Source organism: Apis mellifera, linkage group LG9, assembly GCF_003254395.2.
Source record: "Apis mellifera strain DH4 linkage group LG9, Amel_HAv3.1, whole genome shotgun sequence".
Taxonomy (NCBI): Eukaryota; Metazoa; Arthropoda; class Insecta; order Hymenoptera; family Apidae; genus Apis; species Apis mellifera.
Window position 1 is genome coordinate 7,618,969 of NC_037646.1, and position 25,489 is coordinate 7,644,457.

At 39.8% G+C, this 25,489-nt stretch overlaps 1 protein-coding gene across 3 annotated transcripts in view; it reads right to left on the reverse strand.

The window, feature by feature from the left end:
- LOC552340 (glypican-4) overlaps positions 1-25,489 on the reverse strand; it is a 98,636-nt gene that overhangs the window by 30,919 nt on the left and 42,228 nt on the right. Inside the window, exons 1-2 of one of the 3 annotated variants that reach the window (XM_026442748.1) lie at positions 2,285-2,916; positions 1,886-2,180 (exon numbers count right to left, since the gene is read on the reverse strand). The exons of 1 other annotated variant lie outside the window; for it this stretch is intronic. In XM_026442748.1, coding sequence (XP_026298533.1) covers positions 1,886-2,066 — 181 coding nt within the window. In that variant the 5' untranslated portion in view covers positions 2,067-2,180; positions 2,285-2,916. Of the gene's footprint in view, positions 1-1,885; positions 2,181-2,284; positions 2,917-25,489 lie in introns of those variants that run through there. One more of the 3 variants, XM_026442747.1, reaches the window with a different exon arrangement.

Here is a 25,489-nt window from a genome sequence, read left to right on the forward strand (position 1 = left end):
TTATATATCGTTCAAGGATGGCACGCGAGACGAGGAGGAGTCTTGGAGGAGACGCGAACAATACGCAACACACTGCAACTGCGGGAAATTCCGGATGCGACGATCCGCGGGGAAATAAAAGAGGCGGTCGGGCAATCTTCCAATTCTGCCCGGGCAAAACAACCCGTCCCTTCGTCCCCATCACAGGGGATGAAATAAACGGTCGGAACGTTTGCGTAAATTTCAACCTTAATGGGGAATATAAATAAAGTTAATGCCCATCTTCTCCCGATGTTTTATGGAACGCGCGTATTTCGGGCGATTCGAGAAAAATATGACAACAGTGCGGCGATGCGGGGCGAGGAAAAAGGGAACAGATCAATTTCTTCGAATTGGAGAAAGAATTAAGGATGGATTATTTAACTTTTTATTGGAAAATTGAATCGTTGATTAAAATATTTGGACGAGTGAATTAGAATTTTCTGTTCAAACTAGCTGTCGATCCATCGAACTTCTCGATTTGGGGAAAAGGAGGTTATGCGTGAGCGGATGAAATCGAATATCGATCGATTCGAGTGAAGAAAGTGGGAGTAACGGGAAGGGTGAGGCGACTGTGTGACATAATTCCGCGCCCCCTTTCAATTCTCGTCGGCCTGTAACGGAGGCGAAGTGAAGGAACACGAAGGAAAGAACGGTGACAGCGATTATTGGACGCGTTGTATCTCGGGGTAAGCGGGATATAAAAGGTATAAAAGAGCGAGAAAGGGGGAGTGAAACGGTAATGGCAAGAGTTAATAACGAGTCGATCGTCGATGGAGCGCACGTCAGGGAAAAATGGAGCAGGAAAATTGCCTCTCCGCTGTTTACGATTGCTGAATTTTTTTCCTTCGAAAAATTCTGACGTCCCATCTCGTGAACGAAACAACGCGATAACGACATTGCATGTAATAAACGAACAACGAAAGAATCGTGTTTCTAAAAAAAAAACCACGAATCGTTTTCTAGATAGGAAAAAAAAAATGCTGCTTCTCATAGAGGAAAAAATTCCAGATTCCAACCATAAAAGAACGTATATTATATATGTATGTGTAAGAGAAAAATTCGATCGAAAGAAAAATAGTAGCTTTCTACGTAACTGGCTGCTTCTCCGGGTCCTCCGGATACCGGACACGAAAGGAAGGTGGAGGAGCACGGTCCATGTGTTCGTATCACCTGGCCCGCAGTTGCCGGCCGAGTTGCAGCTGCACGCGTGCAACGATACACGGGCACAAAGAGGGGCCCAGGAATCCGGCCGTGGTTTCGGTATGTAACCGGAATGCAAGGGGAAACCGGGGAAAAAGGAAGACGCGGGACAAGGGCAAAGAATCGAGCGAGATTATCGTGCACCGGAACCAACTTTCTACTCCTTTTCTGCACGCGGTTCGTTAATCCTATCGCGCCGAAAAGTCTCTCTCTCGAGATTACAATTTCTTCAAAAAATGCGAAAAAGAAGATGTAGATATATTCGACGAAGATGAATTTAATTTTAATCGAGAAATGTAAGAAATTTGGATCGTTACAGAGTTTCGTGGTAAAAAGAATTTTTGACTAGGGATCACTAGAAGTCTAGGGAACACTAAAATCTAAGTTCTTGTTTAATTTTAATCGAACAAATGAGACGAAGATTTGGATCGTTACACGATTTCGTAATGGGAAGAATTTTTGACTATTTCTAGGGGTCACTAGAATCTGTGACGATCGATTCTAGAAATTTAATCGCGGATTCGACCATGGATCTTTTCTCTCTATCGTTTGGCTATCGGTGAAACAAATTTGTCGCTAGAGGCTTCTTGCGAATCGAGAGGGCGAAAAAATTGGATTTTCGCGCAAGCAGAAGCTGGTCGAAAAGATTCGGTGGAGGACCTACCTGGGCAAACAAGGTGCATTCTTCGGTCGACGAGCGCGCAACCCACGCGTCTCGTTTGCCATATCAAAGGGGCCGATGTTTCACGTGCACGCACCAACACCACGCTCTTTCCATTCGACTTGCGTGCGCCACCACCGGTGTCTACACTGTCGTCAAATAACTCACGGTGGCATCTCTTCATTTTTTTTCCATCCTTCCCTTTTTCCCCGAGACGACATATTTTTGCGGTTTAGTCAACGTGATATTTTTTCCTCCTTCTTTCGCTTGTCGGAAACTTGCTTTGGAGATAGGTTTTCTTAATTTAAAAAAAAAGAAAGAAAGAAAGAAAGAAAATTATTCGAACCGCGTATAATATCGAGGGAGGCAACGAAATACTTGCAATTAAAGCTTGCATCATACCTGCGGTCGATTGCAATTACTTGCAGGAAGAAAAAAAATGTGGAAGAAAAATATCTAAGATTATGCGTCTATAACGAGATGAAAATAACTAAAAGGTGCACAAGGTTTCACAACGAAGAAAAGGTTTCAGCCTCGTTTCGACGGAGCAATTTCAAACACGCATTCGCGTATATATCTTTCCTCCGTATCGCCATACGTGGTTAATTATAGTTAAACTTCGATCGCAATATCTGTAAAAGGGAAATTATTCTTATCAACTATTCGAGAATATTTAAATTTAAATTTGAAATTTCTCTCTTCTTTTAATCATTCCATTTTCGAGTACAGATATAACTCCCAAAGTTCCTAGTGATCCCTAGAAATCTAGGGACGAAAATATTCTTCTTCAACTTTCATCAAACTAGTTGAAAACGTAAATTCTTAAACGAGCCCAATTAGGGGACGTTTGGCAATAATTAAATCGATCGAATTTATCAAAGGCATCGATATCGATATCGGGGTGCGTAAATAATCTTCCATCTGCATCAAATTTGTTCGCGTTGATATTTGCACCTGTACAAATATGCACTTTCAATCAGCGAATCGTGTGAAACGCTTTCCTCCTTCTTTTGGACTTCTCGTGGATCCACGGAAGAGGAGAGGAGGGATAAAAAGCATTAAAAAAAAAAAAAAAAAAGAAGGGGAAGCGGTTAACAAAGCGACGAATCGACGATCGAAACTGGTTCTCTGCGAGGGAACACGAGGAGGCCCGTTTTATCCCGTTTCGCGAGGACCACTCGTAATGAAAATTGTAATTTTAATCGGCAAAAATTCCACTTGATTAACATTCGTGTTATTTCGTCGCACGAAACACCATCTGTTTCCCGATCGTTTCAAGAGGGAAAATTTTTTTTAAAAGAAAGTAATAATAATAATAATAATAAAAACAACAATAACAACAATTTTGATCGACAATTTTCTCCTAGCATCGTATAGCTTCATCCTCCTCCATTTTCTTTTCTTCCTCTTCTTCGAAGGTGGACGATAACTGAATCGTTGATCTTTATCTCCGCGCGTATCGAGGATGCACGCATAAGATACTCACCTGGAAAAAATTAAAAAGAAAGAAAAAAGAATTATTAGTTGGAACGGAAAAACAGAACTTAGAATTTAAATGTTACGAGATTGTATTTTTCGGGAGGAGGCAGGTTTGGAAACTCGTTTTATACGAGGGAGAACCGTTTTAATATCTTCGCTAACGAAGAGAATCTTAGTGGGTTACGGAAAAATCTCGAATATTCCCGATGGAAACAAGCTCGTAAAGCCGTTCGAATTAATCTTAAACATTCTCGTCATACCGAACGATAAATAACGATAAATTATGCTCCATCCGTTCGTGTACAAACGGATGGAGCAACGAATCCACCTCTCCCTTTCAGTAAGTTTCTTGATTCGAACGGCGCTCTTAATGAAAAAAATTCTCGAGATTCTCTCAGAGAAGACAGAGAGAGAGTTTGAAAAGTTTGAAAAAGTTCGTAATTTTAACCAACCGAACTCGACCACAGTAATTACCATATAATTTCGACGCTCGTTAATAGGAAACGGATCGGTAATTAGCGAGACGCGACGGGGGGATCGGCGATCTGAGCCGCAGTTATTGTGCCGACCGCAAATTAATTGGCTAGCTCCGCAAACGCGACCATGATCGACAGAGATTCAATCCCCCCTAATTATCTAGTCGACAAATTGGCATAATTATCCGGCCACACGATACAGCGACACGGCGGTGGTAAAATTTTCCCATGAATTCGAATCCCGTTAAGCCAATTTAATCCTCCCGAATTTCTAAAATCTTCCAGAGGAAAACTTTGAAAATCGAAGAACAAGAATTTCTTCTTCTGCGAATCGAAAAATATGTTTCGAGTAACATTTAACATCGATTATTATCCATTGTCGTGGACCATGGAGGAAGAGGAATCGAAGAGATAAAACGTGGAGCGAGTATCTCTGACGAAGAGAACGATGATAGCAGAGGAAAAAGAAGGAAGGAGAAGGAAAGGAGTAAAAGGAAGAATGGCGTGAAATGGTGGTCGAGTGGCGCCAGCTACCTTTTTTCCTTATGTCACGCTCTCGCTTCCTCTTCCACTCCTCCGCGAATCTGGCCCTCCGCGCCCCTTTCGAGGCACTCGTTCTTCGCCCACCATTCCCTCTCTCTTTCTCTTCTATTTTTACATGCACGCAAACTTTTGCGCTCGACATTAAGAAGAAGTCGAAAGAATCGATTTTCATCGAGTTGAATAACGGGGAAGAGGATGGAGAATCGAGGAAACGATTGATATTACGAGATAGAAATTGGATCCAGGAGAGGAGAGGATGCAAGATATTCCTGCAAGATAAATTTCGCGTGACATCATTTCGCCAGCGTATTTTTAGACGCGATATTTAGATATTTGGTCCGAAATACGAGGCTTAATCCGTTTCGAGGATATACGTGGGATATATCATTTAAACGGATGCGGTCTATCGTTGACACTTAATTGGATGGCCACGTGGAGGCGGAGGAAAATCGTCGAGGGTTGCGCTAATTATTCACCCATCCGACGTTTCCACCGCGATCGTTCCAAGTAGTTGGCGCAACGCTAACCATTGTCGAACGCGCACTCGACAGGGACGGTAAGTCGGCGGTTAAGCATCGACACGCACACGTGTAACGAGAACGTGTCTGGCAAGGTACTCGAGAGAGGGACAGGGAGAGAGGAAATGGTGGAGAGAGTTTCGCGAAATCGAGAAATTCATACAGGTGTTTCGAATACTCTTTTCTCTATTCTCACCCTCGAAAATGATACGCAACACGCATAATTACAATCTCTCCAAAAATTGTTTTTCTTTCGTTTTTCTCCTTCGTGAAAATGAATTTTTGATTGACAATCGAGAAATTCATACATGTTTCGAATCCTCTTCCTCTATTCTCACCCTCGAAAATAATATATATAATTACAATCTTTTCAAAAATTGTTTTCTTCTCGTTTTTCTCCTTCGTGAAAGTGAATTTTTCCCTCGAAAATGACACAATGAATAATTATAATCTCTTCAAAATTTTTTTCTCTCTCGATCATCGTTTTTCTCTTTCGTGAAAGTGAATTTTTGATCGACAATCGAGAGACACGAAATCGAGAAATTCATACATGTTTCGAATCCTCTTCCTTCTATTCTCACTCTCGAAAATAATACGTATAATTACAATCTCTTCAAAAATTCTTTTCTTTCCGTTTTTCTCCTTCGTGAAAGTGAATTTTTGATCGACAATCGAGAAATTCATACATGTTTCGAATCCTCTTCCTTTATTCTCACCCTCGAAAATAATACGTATAATTACAATCTCTTCAAAAATTCTTTTCCTCTCGTTTTTCTCCTTCGTGAAAGTGAATTTTCCTCTCGAAAATGACACATAATTATAATCTCTTCAAAATTTTTTTCTTCTCGATCGTCGTTTTTCTTCTTCGTGAAAGTGAATTTTTGATCGACAATCGAGAGACACGAAATCGAGAAATTCATACATGTTTCGAATCCTCTTCCTCTATTCTTATCCTCGAAAATATGTATAATTACAATCTTTCAATTGTATTCCTTTCGTTTTTCTCCTTTGTGAATTTTTGATCGATAATCAAGAAACACGAAATCGAGAAATTTATATAGATGTTTCGAATATTCTTCTCTCTATTTTCATTCTCGAAAATGATACGTATAATTACAATCTCTTCAAAAATTGTATTCCTCTCGTTTTTCTCCTTCGTGAAAGTGAATTTTTGATCGACAATCAAGAGACACGAAATTGAGAAATTCATACAGATGTTTCGAATACTCTTCCCTCTATTCTCATCCTCGAAAATGATACGTATAATTACAATCTCTTCAAAAATTATATTCCTTTCGTTTTTCTTCTTCGTGAAAATGAATTTTTGATCGACAATCGAGAAATTCAATTCATTCAGGTGTTTCGAATCTTTTTCTCTCTATTCTCAACGATACGTATAATTACAATCTCTTCAAAAATTGTATTCCTCTCGTTTTTCTCCTTCGTGAAAGTGAATTTTTGATCGACAATCGAGGGACGCGAGATCGAGCGAGATTTAGTGGTGGCGAATGGCGAGGGCTCCCTTTAATCGATTTAATTCTTGGAGTGGCGTTCGTGGGCCGAAATCAAGTGACAGGGTCAAACGGGGCGGCACTACTCCACCCTTCGAGTGTCATCCAGCCATCGCGCTTTGATATTCGTATATACGCGCTACGAATCGCGACACATCGGACGCGATTTGTATGATGCCACTTCATCGACCGGCTCTTCTTTTTTTCTCTCTCTCTCCTCTCGTTCTCTCTTTCTTTCCCACCACGATGGTTCTCCTCCATCCGTCTTACGCACGCGTGTTCCTCTTCGAGATTAACGCGGTCAACGCTCCTCGGATCTGCTTGCTTGCTGCGCGTCTTTTCAGCCGAAAAATTTCTATCTTATTAAAACTTGTATAACATTATAACCGAGAAACTAATCCAAATATTCAATTTATTTTAAAAATTAATTGGAGGAGAAAAGAAGAAGAGTTTATAACACTCTCCAAAATATTTATTCGTTAATAGAGTAAGATCCTGGGATGAACAAAGATCAATCGTGCAACCTGCACGAAATTACCTAGAGCGAACGTAAAAGAAGAAAGGCTATATATATATATATATATATATATATATATATATATAATATACCCAAGAGGGATCGAATTCCCCTCCGAGTTAATGGAACTTTCAAAGATGCTCGGTCCCCGACTTCCGCTCACCTGTGCAAGGTTGAGCACCATCCCGCTGGAGCCCAACTCTCCCACGCGTCCACCAATCCGCTCTCTCTCTTCCTCTCTGCATCGTTTCGTCTCGATCCTCCTCCACCCTCCGGCTAATACTCCCTCCATCCTCGTCCAACCATCGCCTATCTCCTCGTTCCTCCTCGTTCCGTGGTATGCTTTGAGATCCGCCGCCAGACCCGCCTCTCCCATCCTCGAACCCTCGAACAGCTGATTCACGAAAGGGGTCAGCCACCCCGAAATCCGTCCCTCTCTCTCTCTCTGTCTTTTCTCCCCCGATATTCGCCACGATTCCTCGATATATATCCGGCTATAACCAATGTTCGAATACTCGTTTCCAGGCATCGACACTGGCTTATTAAACTGGCGAGTTTCGAGGGTGATCGTATCGATGGACGGTGACTGGTGTTGTTGGATTTTCAGGATTGTTGTCGTTCAACAGATTAAGATGCAGCTGGTTATCAGATATGATAGTGTATCGTATAAATAGTGAGATTAATAGATTTAATCCTTGAGTATATTACGATTGGATTAATCCGAAGAGAAAGAAATCGTTTAATTCGTCGTATGATCTAATATTTCGAGAAGAGGAATGAACGTAACGTAATGAAATTCTCGGGCAGTGGTTCTCAATGTCTCTAGAGAGAGAGAGAGAGAGAATTGGAGGAAATTATTTCATATAGAAACGTGAGATGGAATTAATGTACGTACAAGAGTGAAGAGTGAGCAATCTGGTTGATATAATGGTAATGTAATTAGTGAATAGTGCGATTAATAGTTTAACCTTAGGCACATTAAGATTGGGTCAATTGGGCCTTTGAAGAAAAAGGATATTATGTATTCGTCGCTCTAACGATACGATCTAATATTTCGAGAAGAGGAATGGACGTAACGATGAAATTCTGGAACAGTGGTTCTCAATGTTTAGAGAGAAAAAAATCAGAGGAAATTATTTGATTAAAATGTGAAACAATTTATGTGAACGAGAGTGAAGAGTAGACTGGTAGACAATCTGATTACGACGTATAATAATGTAATTAAATAAATAGTGCGATTAATAATTTAATCCTAGCCACGTTGTGATTAAATCAATTGAAACTTTGAAAAGAATGTTTAATTCTACGATATGGTTTAATATTTTGAGAAGAATAAACGTAACGAAATTCTGTAATAATGATTCTCAATTCTCTAGAGAAAAAAAATTAGAGAAAATTATTTAATACAATGAATGATAATGTAATTAGTAAATAGTTTAATCCTGGCCACATTGCGATTGGAATGATTTTGAAAAGAACAATATGGTTTTTTATTTTGTATTTAATATTTCGAGAAGGATGAACGTAACGTAACGAAATTTTGGAACAGTGGTTCTCAATGTCTAGAGAAAAAAATTAGAGAAAATTATTTGATATGTACAATGAATGATAATGTAATTAGTAAATAATTTAATCTTGGCCATTGCGATTGGGACGATTTTGAAAAGAACGATATGATTTTTTATCTCGTATGGTTCAATATTTCGAGAAGGGTGAAATTCTGGGGCAGCGGTTCTCAATGTTTCGAACGAACTCAAATACAGGGGATTCTCGATTATTAACGCGGTTAAATAAACGAAACCGTACAGCCGCGTCAGATTCGTTCAAAATAACGTGGATTGATCGGAGTGGGCCACGAGGATTATTTGTACGAGTTGCATCGTTAACGCGAATCGTTAACAAGAATTATATTCGGTCCGTTTAATCGATGGAAACAAGGATAGAAGAGAGCCGACTCGCGAAATTGCACGAGCATTGGTTCCGTCCATTCGTTTATCGAGGCGTATACGTCCATAGACTAAGAGATTAAAATCGATGGTTCGTCAATTTTCGTCCATCATCGAAAATATCGAATGAACACGAAGAAGAAGAAACTCGTTTGGAAACTCGAGCATGGGGAAGGAGGAATTGAGAACCACGGCGCACAGGGCACAGCCACTGTCACTTCCAGAAGCCGTAACTGCTCCTTATCCGAGATCTACAAGTTACAAAATACATTAGTCCACCATAAGTAGAAACGCTCGCCGATCTCCGGAACAACGTTCCCCGTGCTCGCTCCTCTACAGGCTGATTCACATCGGATAATCGCGATCCGTTTGATAATAATCGGAAATAAGAAACTTAAAAAAAGAAACTCGGCTCCCTCTTCTTCTATAAATGGTTGGCGCGCCACTTACGCGATACTACTTGTCAGCATCACGAAAAGGGGAAAAATGATGCGGGGAAGGGAAAAAAAGAAAGAAAAATATTTTTGCGCGGAATTCAATGGGGATTCGAAGAAAAGAAATATCCATTTGGATGTATCTGGTCGAGAGAGGAAAAAATACAGAAACGATGATCGATTCTGGATATTGAAATATTAACGTTCCACCATTGTTATCCGTGTATCGACTAATTATATGGGTTCGATAAATGGGAAACGAAGAGATAGAAACGAAACGGATGAAAGTATCCAATTTAAAGGAAAGAAAAAGAAGGAGAAAGGAGAGGATCGTTTATAAAGTTTTGATATGAAATATTTAAAATCGAGGATCATTACCTCGATTACGATGGTAAGGATAATTTTGCAAGGGAACGAAGAAACAAGTTGGGGGCGGAGATGCAACGATACGCGACATTGTTCAACCGATCTGCCCGCAAATTTCAACCTACCCACGCAACCAAACATTTAAACGCTTCCACGGATCTAATGGAATTAAACTGACCTTTCGTTCGAATTGACCTTTTCCACCATCTGTAAAAGGCGTTCCACCAGCCCTCGCGACCGGTTAAACTTAATTCCCGTCATAAACCATCCACGAGAACTTTGCTTAAAATTAAAAAATTCCTCCCGATAAAAATTTTCAACAATCCCTAATCAAATCTACAACGACTCTGATCCTTTCCTTCTTTCCCAAAAACAAGATATTCAATAATACTTCAAATTTCCTTTTCATTCAATTCCCTCCCTTTCTCTTCCTATCCAATTCCTAAATCTTCTAAAAAAAATCCTATATCTTCAACTAAAAATCCTCTCCAATTAATACTCTCCCCAGATATAGAATCCGAAAATCCGAAGCGGTTCTATTTTTCACGAGAGAGTAATCCAGTGCATCGCGTAATCCCTGTTCGTCGCAAACGAGACGAGACGAGACGAGAGGAAACAAGCGGACGGAGGGAAGCGAAAGAAGGGCGAGGAGAGGAGGTGCTTAGCCGAGTTGGGTGGGCATCGATCGAAATCCAGCGGGAATTCCGCGGAATACGTTGGCGCGGAAATAAAGGCGGCAAATCGGTTTGGAAAACAGGGAGGACGGCGGTGGTTTTGGTCACACAGTGCTGGAGTCGCGCGCGAATTTACGCGCGTGAACGTTTGGGTTTAATTTGGAGACGAATGCTCGGCGGAGAACCGCAGGAAATCCTTCGCCCCAACTTTTCTCCCCCTCGTTGTTGTCCAGATAGATACATTCTTTCTTTTTATATAAAGCTTCCAATATAATTTTCTTTATTGATTAATTTTTCTTTCCAAATAAGGAAGAGTTTTGAAAGAATTGGAGGAGAAATTGAGTTTTCGTAAACTTTTGAACGGAGGAATTTAAATTTCGATCGAGATTTTTGTTATTAACCTCTTTTTCTTCTTCCTTCTTTCGAGAACTTGGAGGAAACTAGAATGTCCAAACTCATATAACTCCTAACAAAAAAAAAAGCTTGTTCAACTCTTTCCTTAATTAAAAATTCAAAGATTCAAATCGATCCTTCCCTTCCAGGAAAGTTAACCCTCGCGCGAAAAGCTTTCTACTCTCGACAAACCTTATCATCAAACGTTTCAAATATTCAGGAATAATAAATCTTTGATCAAACCCTACACTTCTCAACTTTCAAACTTGGCTAACAACAAGTTTTTCATTATTAAGAATCTCACGGACGGATCTCTGGTTTGATATAAAGATACTCGAAAGTCGTATATTTACAGAACGTCACGTCACGTCGGGTTTCAAAATTTCATCATCGTTGGGCAGCGGACGAAACAGGGCGAAACAGGTAGGGAGGGATTACGCGGTACACGCGTGAAACGTGTTCCCAGGAGCCAGCAGGAGATACCTCGAAGGACGATCATCCGATTGTTTAGACTCGATGGCCGTTCAGGTTAGGCTACCTTCGTCCCTATCCTCCGCAATTTCCTCCCTCGTCCTTTCATTCTTGCATTCGATGCAACTCACGGTCCTTCTCCTCCTCCTCCTCCACCTCGTCTCTCCTGCCACGTCCCTCGTCTTCGTCCAACGTAAGCGCGACTCTCTCCGTTTCTCTCTCCCTCTCTTCGTTCAACCAACACGCGTCCACTGCGTCCGCCTTTTCCTTTTGTCTTTTCTTGTTTCATCTCGCTTTATTTTTTTCGTCTGCAAGCCTCGCATACCTGACCGCCACGAGCGCGGCTAGTGATGGCCATCCCTCCAGAGAGAGAGAGAGAGAGAGGAGAGAGGGAGAGAGATTTATTATCGGCGTTCAAGTTTAAAGTTGAAGGTATAATCGTTCGGTATAATGGTTGGAACGTGGTGGCAAGAATGATGATTACACTTTAACTAAAAACTAAATACGGTTTATGAGACCGAGGGTGGTGGGTCGAAATCGTTTTATCGAATTTATTAATTTATAAGAATGTCTAATGAATTCTATTAAACCTATACTTTAGAAGCAGCGATGTCAAAAGATGAATCAATTTTTCTTTTATTAAAAGAATTCTTCAGACAGATTTTAATTAAATTGGAAAGGAAATTAAAGCAGTTGTTTTAAGATTATTAATTTTTCCTCCCGGTTAATTTCGAAGGTTGTTTAAAAGAATGGAACTGGAAGCGTCTCGAAGCCATCGCTACCCGGTTGGCCCTGCCACGAAGAACAGGCCTGAGAATCGAAAAGAAGCGACCTGGGGAGTGGAGACGGAGAGGAAGGGAGAGACAGAAGGCTATCGTTGCATCGGTGACCGTGCAGTGAACGATGCAGTGGATGCAGCGCGACGAAAGATACCGTCTATCACGCGAATATTTTTCCCCAAAATTTTCCCCCTCCCTTCCATCTTCCTCGAGAACGATGCGACTCTATTTCCTTTCGAGATCCCATGTTGCTCTTCGATTAATTCGATTTACCAATTGTCTCACAGATAATAATTTTATACACTTTCTGACAAAGGAACGAAGATTCCAGGAATCTATTTTGAGATTCGCTTTATTAATTGAATAAAAGATCTTCTTTCCTATTTTCCAATCTCTTCTTAATATTATAAATTTATAAGAAGAGGGACAAAAATAAAAAAGTATTTCGTTACAATAAAATAATAAATTCCAAGAGGAGATAGAAGAATCGAAATCTGACGAATCGTGATGGTATTCGAATATTCGAGACAAGGGTGGAGGGTGAGTTTTGTAATTGAATCTCTGCCCGCCATTTCTTCTCCGTGTTTACGAGGCGAAGCTGGGTTATCGGCGGCAAGATTCGAGGAGAGGGAAGAGAAAGAAGAAAGGGATAAAGGAAAAAAGGAGCTCACGAGCTCGGACACGCGCGAGGTTGTTTGACTTTTTGATACGTTAAACGTCGGGGAATAATAGTGGTCTGGTGAAAAAGGAGAAGCTTCTGAGGGAGGAGGAGGAGGAAAAGGAGGAGCAGAGACCGACGCTGTGTAAGTTCAGTTTAAATTTACGACAAGCCCGCGATATTGGACAACCTGTCCCTTGTTAGCCGAAGTGAAAAATGTTAGGCAGATACCAGAATTCCAATAATTAGATAATCGATTGATTCTTCTTCGAGAAGGCGATCGCAATTTTATAGACGCGATACGTTTCTTCCATTTCTCTTCATTTTCATCCGTAAAATAAACTTGCTCAAACACTCGAATTAACAACGAATTACTGGAATTACTTCGACTCGCAGAGGCGCGATTTACGTCGAATCGTTCAAAGTTGTCGTCGGAGCGGGAATCGAGAAGAGGAAGGGAGGGAGAGGTCGATAGGCAAACGAGCCAATTCAAAGGACACCCCTATCCTAACCCTCGACAGGGTTAAAACATCGATGTCGCGCGGCTCCCGACGGAGAATGGTCTCGCGAGCGTGAAGAAACGCCGCGACGTGTTCCTGAATGGCGGGAGGAGGGGATGCGTGAAAAGGGTGGCGGGAAGAAAGGGAAGGAAGGGAAGGAAAAAGGGAGAGAAAAAAGAAAGGAAATAGGGGCGACGGCAAAGGGTGAAAGGTGTCGGCTGGTTCCCCCGTCATCCAGACCAATCTGCGTGCGTCAAAGGTGAAAATGATAAGCAAACCAACGAATCAGGAGGCAGCACGGAGGAAACAAAGTGGAGAGGTCCGCGAAAAGGAAAACCGTTGTCTCTCTCTCTCTTTCTTTCTTTCTCCTTCTTTTTCATTTCACGCGTCTTTTAAACACACAGAGCGCTCTCCACCCAGAGAAATCCTTCCTCCTCCATATTCCAATCTCGTTGGGGAAAGAGGGGAGAGGTGGTGTGGTTTAGTTAGGTTTGGCTTTGCGAAGATTGTAAAGAGAGGATCGAATTCGTGACCTCGTGGAAATCGCGCATATACACGGGGATTAAACGCGTTACAAACAACTTTTTCATTCTCCTTTTATCAATTTAGTTTCTTTTTTAATTTTACTCGCCGCTTCCACCTCGTTTCTTCTCCGTTTCCTTTTCTTGGAAAAAGGAAGGGTGGTTTCCCCCTCTCTTACAATGTTTGCACGTTCAATTCTCTTCAGATCCTTTTCAGATTGGTCGAAACGTTTTAAACTTGCAAACAAATTTGTAAAGTGGATCGAGGAAATTCGCGACTTGGTATAGGAAATTGTTGGCGCAAGAAAATTGAACAGCCTTTGCAGAAAGAGAATCAGAGTTTAATCCACTCTGAGAATTAATTCTAATACTCTTAATATTAAGAGAGAGAGAAAAAAACGAAGATAAATGAAAAATTTTCGAGGCAATATTTTTAATATTAAGTATCGAGAAAGGGACTGTGAGTTTTCTTTTTTTTAATTTCGATTCAAAAAGCTAGAAATTAAAAGGAGAGAAAAGTTCTTCCTCGCTCGTTTTTCCTTCGAGTTAACAACCGACCGTTACACCGGTGAATTATCGCTAATAAATTTGGCGGGAAGACGGTTCGCGGTAATTCTAACCATCTCTCTCTCTCTCTCTCACTATCTCTCTATCTCTTCCCGGTTTTCTGATTCGAATTGCCGTGAAACTTCAACCCGAGCCCCGTTAATTCGATCCCATGCAACGGAATGCAACGGAATGTCGGCGAATAAATTTGTCAAATAAATTTCCACGCGTTGGACCACGCGCCTTTTGCATATTTTTTTCGGGTCCTCGCTTTCGTTTCATCGTTGTATATTGTAAAAAATCGGAAAGGAAAGATTTTCGCGGAATTTTTTCGAAATTTAAACGTTCCATAAGATTCGTAAAATCTTCAAATCTTTTATTGAGGTACAATCGAAAATCTTTCGTTCGAAGATTATTAAAAATTCCAACGAATCAAATCCGAGTTTAGGAATCATCACCTCCTCTTGATTAAAATCTTTTCGTTCGTAAAATTTGTACTTTACAAGTAAAATTAATTTCGAAGAAGTTGGAAACATTCTACGTGCTTGCAACGCGAAAGAAAGTCTTAAAAGAGAAAAATGATGATGATAATAATAAATAAAAAACAAGAAGCGCGTCTCGAAAGTGATTTCGAGGTAAAAATTGGTATGCAAATTACTGGAACGAGAATTAAGATATCCACTTTTGGCAACGCGTATACGCGTTGTCCATGTTCCATCGGGAGCGGCTTCTGCACGAAATTATGCAAGAATGTCGATCGTTGGAGAAACGGGCGAATCTTCGAGAAACGGTCCAAGTAATTGAAATTAGAAGGTGTGCGAGTTGGACGTCGATGAACGGCAGAAAGAACGTTAGGGGGAGTAATAAAAATCCTTCTCTCGTTACAATTTGTACAAGTAGAAGTTTGAGAATGTTTTAAGAATTGGAAACCTCGATTGAGAAAAAAACAGAAAAGGAAAGGATCATGACTTCCTTCTCTCTTTACAATTTGCAAAAGTAGGCGTAAAAGTTTCAAAATGTTTTAAGAATTGGAAATCTCGATTGAGAAAAGAACAGAAAAGGAAAGGATCATGACACTTCCTTTTCTCTTTACAATTTGCAAAATTGTAAAAGACGTAAAAGTTTGAGAATGTTTTAATAAATCGATTGGTAAGAGCAAAAAAAAAAAGAAAAGGAAAGAATCATGACAGTTCCTTCTCTGGATTGTTCTTATAACAAATTTCTAATAATAAACTTAATCCAAAACAAAAATTTTAACTGCTTCGATTTCCATCCAATGGAAAAAAAAATCGAAAGATCGATCTACGAAATTAATCGCTTGGAATTTTTATAATCGCCATCTTTGAGATAAATCTCAAAAAAAAAAAAAAAAAGAAAAATCGTCTCTGCCCAAAACTCTAGCCGAAACAAAAACATCTGAGCAAAAGGAGGATCGTAATTTTGCCGGGGAAAAAATCGGTGTAAGAAAGAAGGCTCGAGATCGAAAACCGTCTAAAATCGTGGATCCATCCGATCCACTCTCGAAAATTTTGACGACTCTATCGAAAGGTAGCCGCCCGCTCTATCCGTCCCAAAAGGGAAAAATAAACAGCAGAGAACATCGAGGAATCTTTCCCCCCTCCCCTGCGCGCGGTTTAATATTTATAAAATCTTCGAAGCGTGGCACACTTGACCCAGAAAATCAGCGGCCAAGATAAAAATCGAAAGAGTTAACCGATGAAAGGGGCCGAATTTTACGAGGGAGGGAGAATACAGGTGGATATTTGAGAGAAAGAGAGAGAGAGAAGGCGGTGAAAAAGAGGGTCCAGGAAAGTTTGGGTTGAGTTTGGAGGAGGAGAGGGGGAGCGAGAAAAGGAGGAGCGAAATATGAAAAGGGACAAAACGAAAAAAAAGGGGTCCCACACGGTTGAATCGACCGACACTCGAGAAACTCGCAGCCACTTGCCAACCTCCTCCTTGACCTTATGTACCTTATTTTTCACCGCTTTTCAACCCTGGAACCATCTTCCAACCAGGGTTGGAGAGGAAACGAAAGGGAAAGGAAGAGTCACGGTTTTGCTTTTTCGATCGAGGACGAAGATGGAAATTTTTTTACTTTAATTGAAGCAAAAATTTTGCTTTTAAATCGTGAAGAATAATGGAAACGTTCATTTTCCTGCGAGAGATTTTTTTTTTTCAGAAAAAACTCCAATATTTCAAATTCGATTCCGCGACATAAATTTCGCGAAGGAAACGTCAAATTTTAAATTCAACTTCCCTCTCGGAATATAAACCGTTCTATCTATTCATCTTTCTCGATAAAGGAGGTAGTGGAAAGAAATGAAACGAAAAAGGCTCTGTATCGTTTCACGCACAATCCATGCGACGAAGAATAAAGTTACCTCGATAATTTATCGTTCGAAGATAATATTATACTAACTTGAGATCAAGATTGAGTGCCAAGAGATCGATTTCAATAAACATTATTCAAACATTTTGAACAAAGTTGTCACTTAAACTTAACTTTATTCGAATATTTTTCAAAGTTGGATAAATACAGATGTATAGATAAATTAAAGCCTCTGTACTCTGTAATAGAGATCGATGGATCGAACGATCAACCGAACGTTTATTCTTAATACGAAGCTATTACGAAAGGGGGAACAAACCGTAATCATAGAGTTAATCTTCGTCCTTTATCACGATCAATCGACAAGACAGATCCACTGTAAATCGGTTAGGCGGTACTTATCTCGATGGTGATCGATCGCGAAACCAACCGAGAAACGAATGCACGACGCGAGTAATCGGTCGGACAGATTGGCGCGCGCGCGCGCGAGAGAGAGAGAGAACGTGGCGTTAAATCGCTTATTTATTCATAAGCGCGACGAGTTGTGTGTTTCGTCGAGCGTGGATCACAGCACTTTATTTTAAACCGTGTCAAACTCCGTGGAAACCGCTCGATCGCTCACATTCGAATACCGACACTTTTCCACTTCGTTTCCCGCTTCTTGCTCGGTCGATAAATTCGTTTCGATCGGCCCCGTTATGACTCAATCGCGACACGATCGAATAAATATTATAACACGGGAGAATGAAATATTAGATGCAAACGGATGAGATGATTTATCTTTTAATTCCATCTCAAAAATTAATTTGTTTCTTAAGCTTTGATTAAACTACTGATTCTCAAACAAAAGATGGGTTCGATTTTGGCAATAATTTTAAATCGATTTAACATTTGGAAAATTGTTTTCATCGTGAAAAGAAACTCTTGTATAGTCATATAAGCTTTTATATAGCCAGGGATTAGTCCATTGTTCCACTTTCATTCCTTGAAAACCGGCATTGTTTCCAAAGCTATCGAAGCATCGAAACTCGTTCGACCGAGAGATCCTCCGCGTGGATCGTCTAATTGGCGATCCATGGCGAGGAATGAACGCGTATGCACTCTCGATCTCGAGATTAAAGTTGCGCAATCGTTCCACTTTGCCGTACAGTCGATTATAAATTCGCTCTTTTTCCAAAAACATGATCGTTTCATCGTACGACGAATCATCAACGTTTTCTTCATTTTTGCGGATTTCTTTCGTTAAAAAAAAAAAAAAACGAAAAGAAAGTAATTAAAAAGAAATTTAAATGGAGCGGGTAAGTAAGAAGCTGAGGAGTGAATGGAGCGGAAATCGAAGCTACGATAACGAATCGCATCGAACAGCCCAGATGGCCGGTTCATTCATGCCCGTTTACTTTCAGACGCCTTCATCCAAACTCCCTCCCCCCGTTTATGTATTTTCCGCGTTTAACCGACTGGAAAGCCATAAAATCCGCTTCGTGGACAATTGTTTCCGCTCTATCGTGGCCAGTCCCCTTTCGAAAAATTCGAATAAATATACAAGAAATGCGGACGAAACGGAATGGAATTAGCATAAGAATGAGAAAGACGAGGGGACTTCTCTCCTCCACTTTTCGCCTCGCGTGTCTAATATCCGTAATTTCGAAATTGAGGGAAGGGAGAGGGAATCTGAAGTTTGAATGGAATAAAAGAGGCTTCGAGAAGAAGAATCTGTTACACATATGTGATTTTCTTCTCGCGCTTCCTTGTATATCTCGTATCCTTTTCCAACCTGCAACAGCCATTTTGAACGCAATTTCGCTGGAATTCTCGTGGTTTCGTCGTGCGGTTTCGAATATGAAATTATCGACTTCGGGCAAGTGTAAAATCGTTTCGAACTTAGTTAGAATCCGCAGCGTGTAGCGTGTTGAATTCGACAAACGTCCCTCCATGCCTTTTAACGCCGTTTTATTGGAACAGGAATTTAAGTAAAGTCGATGCCTGCACGAGGATCGATCACTCGTCTTACACGAGTGACATTTTCTTATAATTTAATCTCTTTGTACAACTTTGGACAACTTCTTGTGGAATCCTTGCGTTTCATTCCTCTCGTGATTCATTTTCGTGAATTTGAACTTTGAAACTTTCATCATTTTTCTCAAAAAGTTTGAAAAATTTATGTACGTCACACGTATATGTATATATTCTTTGGGATGAATGCATAATATTTCAATTATTTTATAATTTATACGTATTGTTTTTCTGCTCGATCGACAGAAAGTGTTCGTTTCCTTTTTTCCTTTCTTTTTTTTTTTTTCTTAAATATCAGCAATTTTTTCTTAAAAAGGGTCAGCGTTAAGAATTTAATATTCCGCACTATCTCTACGTTTCCCTTCGACACTTTCTAATCCAATTTCCCGTTGACCAGGGTCCGAGACAATTGGATTACCAGATGGGTCAACGCAGCGGAGTTTAACCTTATAAACGTAACGAGAACACCACCGCGACTTGGCAATTTGAAGAGCAATATTATTTCCCTTCCACTCGATGCCATACCGGAGCTTTAACCGGCTTAAACATCGAATCGAAAATCGATTCATATCGATGCAATTTGAGCCAATACAAGCTTGGAGAGCTCGATGTTTTTGAACTTCGAGTAAGCTCGAGCCTCGCTTAAACCCATCGCTCGAGTCGATGCACGCGTCGCGACATGTTTCAACAGGCTTTTATATGTGCTTCGACGAGAAATCGTATAAAAATTTCGAAATCGAAACGAGCGTCGTTGAGAGGAAATGCGGCCATTATGCCGCAGTCTCGAGCTATTACTTAAGAAACAACATTATTTTCCCTCCATTCGATGCCATATCCAAGACTTAAGCAGCCTGAAAACTTTGAATCGACTCGAGCGATGGGTTTAAGTCGCGCCAACGTTGAAACATTTCTTCTAGAATCGTTGTTGTGGATTATCGACTCGAATCTATCGTGTATGTTTCAACGCAGATATGGAGGAATCATAAAATTTCACAAGTCAAAAATCTAAGTTTTAAGCATCGATTCGAGTGATGGGTTTAAGTCGCGAACATTTCTTTCAAAATTGTCTGGACTATTGATTCGAATCTATTGTGTCGATGCATATGTAGAAGCTTTTACACATGCTTCGATGAAAGTTAAAGAATCATAATACTTTCAAAAGATCGTTGAGATTTTTCATTCTATCACTTAAGAAACAATATCGTTTTCCTTCCATTCGATGCCGTATCCAAGCCTTAAGCAACGTTAAAAACATTTGAAACGTTGATCGATTCGAGTGATGGGTTTAAGTCGCGAACATTTCTTTCAAAATTGTCTGAACTATTGACTCGAATCTATCGTGTCGATGCATATGCGTTTCAACGTATGCAGAAGCTTTTATGCTTCGATGAAAGTTAAAGAATCATAATACTTTCAAAAAATCGAAATCGTTGAGATTTTTCATTCTATCACTTAAAAAATAATATCGTTTTCCTTCCATTCGATGCCATATCCAAGCCTTAAGCAACGTTAAAAACGTTTGATCGATTCGAGCGATGGGTTTAAGTCGCGCCGAAAACGAAATTTTTGTACATGCTTCGACGAAAGGATTCTCTTCGAGGATCGAGGCGAAGAGTAACTGGAAAATTTTGAACGCGTCGTCGAGCGGAAACGTGGCCATTGTGTCGAACTCTCGAGCTACTAATGTATTTCCATTGTCGAGTCTCCTTTCGGGTTGCGACGCGTCTGCTAATCTTTCCGCTACAAAGGATCATCCGGAAACGAGAAACTTTGACGAAAAGTTTGTAGTTCCGCGTCTCTTACAGACTTGCCGCCCTATGTTTAAATAAACGTCTGCCGACTTTGCTGTTAAACGCTTAATAGACAGCTGCCCGTTTCTGTGGATGGACCGAAATAGATGGATGATCAAATCGGATATGGATTTTGCTTCACCACTTAATGAATTCTATTTTATCGAACTTTAACCAATTATAATTCCTCGGATTTATTAAAAGCAATTTTCAGAAGTCTAAATTATTCTTGCTCGAAATAAAAATTATTTTCTCTCTTATTTTATCGAATATTACAAATATTAATAACCAATTCTTGAAAATGAATAAAAATATATCCGTCCATTTTCAAGGATAATTTTAAACCGTTCCAAACTCCATCCAATTCGATCCAATCTGGAGGGAATCTATCCATCTATCTATATCTGTTACACGCAAATTCGAGAAAATTTCCCAAGGAATAAGAAGAGTTAGAAGGATCAGATATCCTCCCCCCTCCGTTTAAAGAGGAAGATTTAAAAGCGTAAAAAGAGGTCTCTCGCGCGACGAGGAGAAGGAGGAGGAGGAGGAGAGACACTCCGTTCGAAAAGGGTGGGGTGGGGTGGTGTCGTTTTGTGTCTGGCCGTGGCGCGAACCGTGGATGAAAAAGGGCATCGTGAATCAGTGACGCCAGGCGTTATATTTGCCCCGCGCATTGGAAAGGGGCGCAAAAACCGGCCGCGCCTCGATAACAATCTCCTAACTCCAGCGGGCCCGCGTTTTTTTCCCAACGCCACTTGACGTTCCGTGCGAACGCTCCCTGCACAACGTTGCTGATTCACGACGTTCCCTCACGATGACTTCGTGCGCCAACTATGCCGCTTTCCACCGTCCTTAAACCGACGACCGACGATTATTAACTCCGTTCCTTCCTTCCGATCCAAACTCTTTCCTTCTTCCTTAGAGGACAAGCGAAATGTTACGCAACTCGGAATTTCTCGAGTATCTTTTTTAAAATACTTCATTCCACTTCTGACAGATTCTTCTTCTCTGAAAGGGAAGGGAAAGAGGATGGGAAAGAGAGAGGAGGGGGAAGTTTTGTGAAGCTCGTATTATTCCTTCTTTTAATTAAAGCGTCGTTAAAATCTCTTGGAAGATGGTTAAGCGAGATATATATATATATATATATATATATTATCGTCGTGTTTGAAAATTTTCATTCCTTGCTTCTTTCGCTCGATGAGAGGAAGCAAAGTAGTGAAATGAAAGTTGAATGAAAAGTTTGCAAAAATTTGTTCATTCAAACTAATCTAAAAGATCGCGAAGAAAATTTTCCATTTATTATAGTTATTCGTAGAAGTCGTAGTTTCTTCCTCGGATCGAAGAAAAATTCGTCGATATTGATGTCGATGGAGGAAATTCGAATTTCTTCTAATTCGAAGAGGGAATTTTCATTCGTTATTCCTTCTTTTTTTCGATGAGAGGAGGCAAAGTAGTGAAATGAAGTCAAATGAGACAATGCAGAATTTGAACTTGTTCGAATCTTTCCATGAAACGTTTCCTTCTTAGTCGAGTGAAAATTTATAAAAATTTGTCCATTCAAGCTGATCTAAAAGAAGAGAATTTTTCATTTATTATAATTATTCGTAGTTTCTTCCTCGGATCGAAGAAAAATTCGTCGATATTGATGTCAATGGAGGAAATTTGAATTTCTTCAAATTTGTTCGAATTTTCACTCGTTATTCTTTTCTTCTTTCGATGAGAGGAGGCAAAGTAGTGAAATGAAAGTTGTATGAGAATTTGAACTTGTTCGAATCTTTCCATGAAACGTTTCCTTTTTAGTGGCAAAAGTTTATAAAAATTTGTCCATTCCAGTTAATCTAAAAGAAGAGAATTTTTCATTTATTATAATTATTCGTAGTTTCTTCCTCGAATCGAAGAAAAATTCGTCGATATTGATATCGATGGAGGAAATTCGAATTTTCACTCGTTATTTTTTTCTTCTTTCGATGAGAGGAGGCAAAATAGTGAAATGAAAGTTGTATGAGAATTTGAACTTGTTCGAATCTTTCCATGAAACGTTTCCTTTTTAGTGGCAAAAGTTTATAAAAATTTGTCCATTCAAGTTGATCTAAAAGAAGAGAATTTTTCATTTATTATAATTATTCGTAGTTTCTTTCTCGAATCGAAGAAAAATTCGTCGATATTGATATCGATGGAGGAAATTCGAATTTCTTCAAATTTGTTCGAATTTTTACTCGTTATTTCTTCCTTCTTTCGATGAGAGGAGGCAAAGTAGTGAAATGAAAGTTGAATGAGACAGTGCAGGATTTGAACTTGTTCGAATCTTTCCATATTATTTTTACTTTTCTTATTCTCCTTTCAATTTCTACGTAGGATAGGTATCGATCCTGAGGATATAATTTTCCGCAAAACGATCCCGCTTTTCAAGGCCGTGGAGAGGTGACGTGACGTGATCGGCGAGGAAAAGGAACGCAACCTCTATCTTTCATCCGATAGAGAAAGGCTTGCCACCTTTCCGAAATCCTGGAGAATTTTCATCAACTTTAAATTCTCAACTTTAAATTACTTTATCCTTAGCCGAGATATGTGAAATATTTAATGAAATGCGCAATTTTTTTTTTTTTGAATCATATAATATATAATAATTTGAATAAGTTTGCATTTCAACTTATTCCATTTTATTAACGTGTAAATTCAAATACTCTAGCCTCGCGCGATAAATCATATCATCAAGCTGAGTTGAAGAATGAATTTTGATTTATTTATAGATTGAAACGATCCAACTGATAAGATACTTCAATCCACGTTGATAATTCTAGCAACTATAAATCAAGCGACTACTTTAACTACTCGTGAATTCGATGGAACTGCAATGCAATCGTTTAAACAAGGAAAATAATATATTAAAATGTATTACGTGTAACTGTTTTCACCGAATCGAATCGAAATTCTCGAGACCAAAAAGTGATCTCTTCTCGTCGAATTGTTGGCGGACGCACAAAGGGGACAGGACGATCGATAATTCGTAACACGCGCCACGATTTATCCGCCAAACGTTCGCGTTGACCGCGTTAACGAAGCGACCAGATCTCCTCCCGATGGATCCACTCGACGAATTACTCGTCGTCAAAGAGGCAACCGTTGCTCGCGCGGCGGCAACAAAACGCGAGAATCGAGAAATTTCGCGGTGCAACGACCTCGAATGGGAATATACCTCGGAATGGAAAGTTTCACCTCGCATATAATAGGATGGATTTCGGAGCTTCTCTTCTTTCGCGGAGAACATTAATTCTTCGAATCGACAAGAAAAGAGCGAAGGCTCTCCCTCAATTTGATCTTATTATTGCCAATCGTTTCGAAGAAAAGGAAGGCTTCGAAGATAAAGGAGAAGATTTTTGTTAATTCTTTCATTACGAAAGAATTGATCTCTTGAACTCTAATCTCTGAATCGTGAGAGGATAATGATATGCAAAGGGGAGAAAAAGATTAAAAAGAAACGTTGGAATTCTGTGGACGAACGTCTCGGGTGAAGGCGGATAATGTTCCCACTTTGTTCGCGGGATATATGTTTTGGCAAATATAAACTCTCGATATTTTTAAAATATTGGGCCGCAGATATCGTGCAGGGTTGGCGAATTTAGGAATAAGCAGAAACACACGTTCGTGAACGGGACGCACGTGCACCCGGGGTTCTCGATATAAATACTTGAGATTTATGCGAGTGAAGGGACCGGGGCCATTTTGAAAACTAATTTATCGGCGGCCGACTTTTATGCCCGCGATTCCTTTGTGTTCTTAATAGCGAATAATTATTCGCGTTTTATTAAAAGCACCGGCAAAATCGTGAATCACTTAGTATCGGAAAATAATTCTCCCCATTTCTCTGTATCGTACCCCCCCTCCCCCCAATAATGTAAAAATACAACCTATAATTGTTTCTCCAAAATCCTCTCCTCGTTTCGTTGTTCTCGAAACAAGAAACCTCTGAAAAAAATTCTGGAACGATTCGAAATCGAGATTCGATGAAAGAAAAATTCATAGAAATTTAAAGGAACTCTCGATGAAGAGGTCAGCCACGGTTAACACAGGATCGATAACCGTTCGATTCGACGTGAGATGATGCGCCACTGGTGTTCCTCCTCTCCCTGCTCGAAAACGTGGCATCGATTTCACGCGTTCATTGATCCGTCCCTGCTTTTAAAGCAAATTAATCGCTTTGAGAAAGCATCGGACACAGGTTGGCCGTAGGTTATGAGGCCGGCGTGCATTAATTAATGCGGGAGACGCATTTCACTGCGGCTCCCTCGATCGATATATCCTAAATAAGATTTCATATTCGTATCTCTCTTCGTTATATTATTCAGGATGGAATCTATTTTTTCTTCTTTTCTTCTTTGGAACCTCATTTCATTCGGCTGCGTCGTGAAAGAAAGTCAACCCTTTGCGAGCTAGAAGCTGCTTGCACTTTCGAAACGAGATTATATAAATTAAAGAACGTTAAAAAATTTGAAACGAATCGAGGAAATTTTTACCGCTTAATTTCATTTTCTCTCGTCTTCTTCTTATTATTCAGATTTGCAATCGAGTGGAATTTATTTCTTCTTTTTTTTTTTGGAATGGAATCTCGTTTCATTTGAAAGTTTTCGCGTTAACCCTTTGCGACATAGTGCAAGTACACTTTCGAAACGAAATTATATAAATTAAAGAATATTAAAAAACTTGAAATATCCATTGAGTCGAGGAAATTTTATCGCTTAATTTCATTTTCTCTCGTCTTCCTCTTATTATTCAGATTTGCAATCGAGTGGAATTTATTTCTTCTTTTTTTTTTTGAAATAGAATCTCGTTTCATTTGAAAGTTTTCGCGTTAACCCTTTGCGACATAGTGCAAGTACACTTTCGAAACGAGATTATATAAATTAAAGAACGTTAAAAAATTTGAAATGAATCGAGGAAATTTTTACCGCTTAATTTCATTTCTTCGAGTGGAATTTATTTCTTCTTTTTTTTTGAAATGGAATCTCGTTTCATTTGAAAGAAAGTATCGGAAGTTTTCGCGTTAACCCTTTGCGACATAGTACACTTTCGAAACGAGATTATATAAATTAAAGAATATTAAAAAACTTGAAATATCCATCGAATCGAGGAAATTTTATCGCTT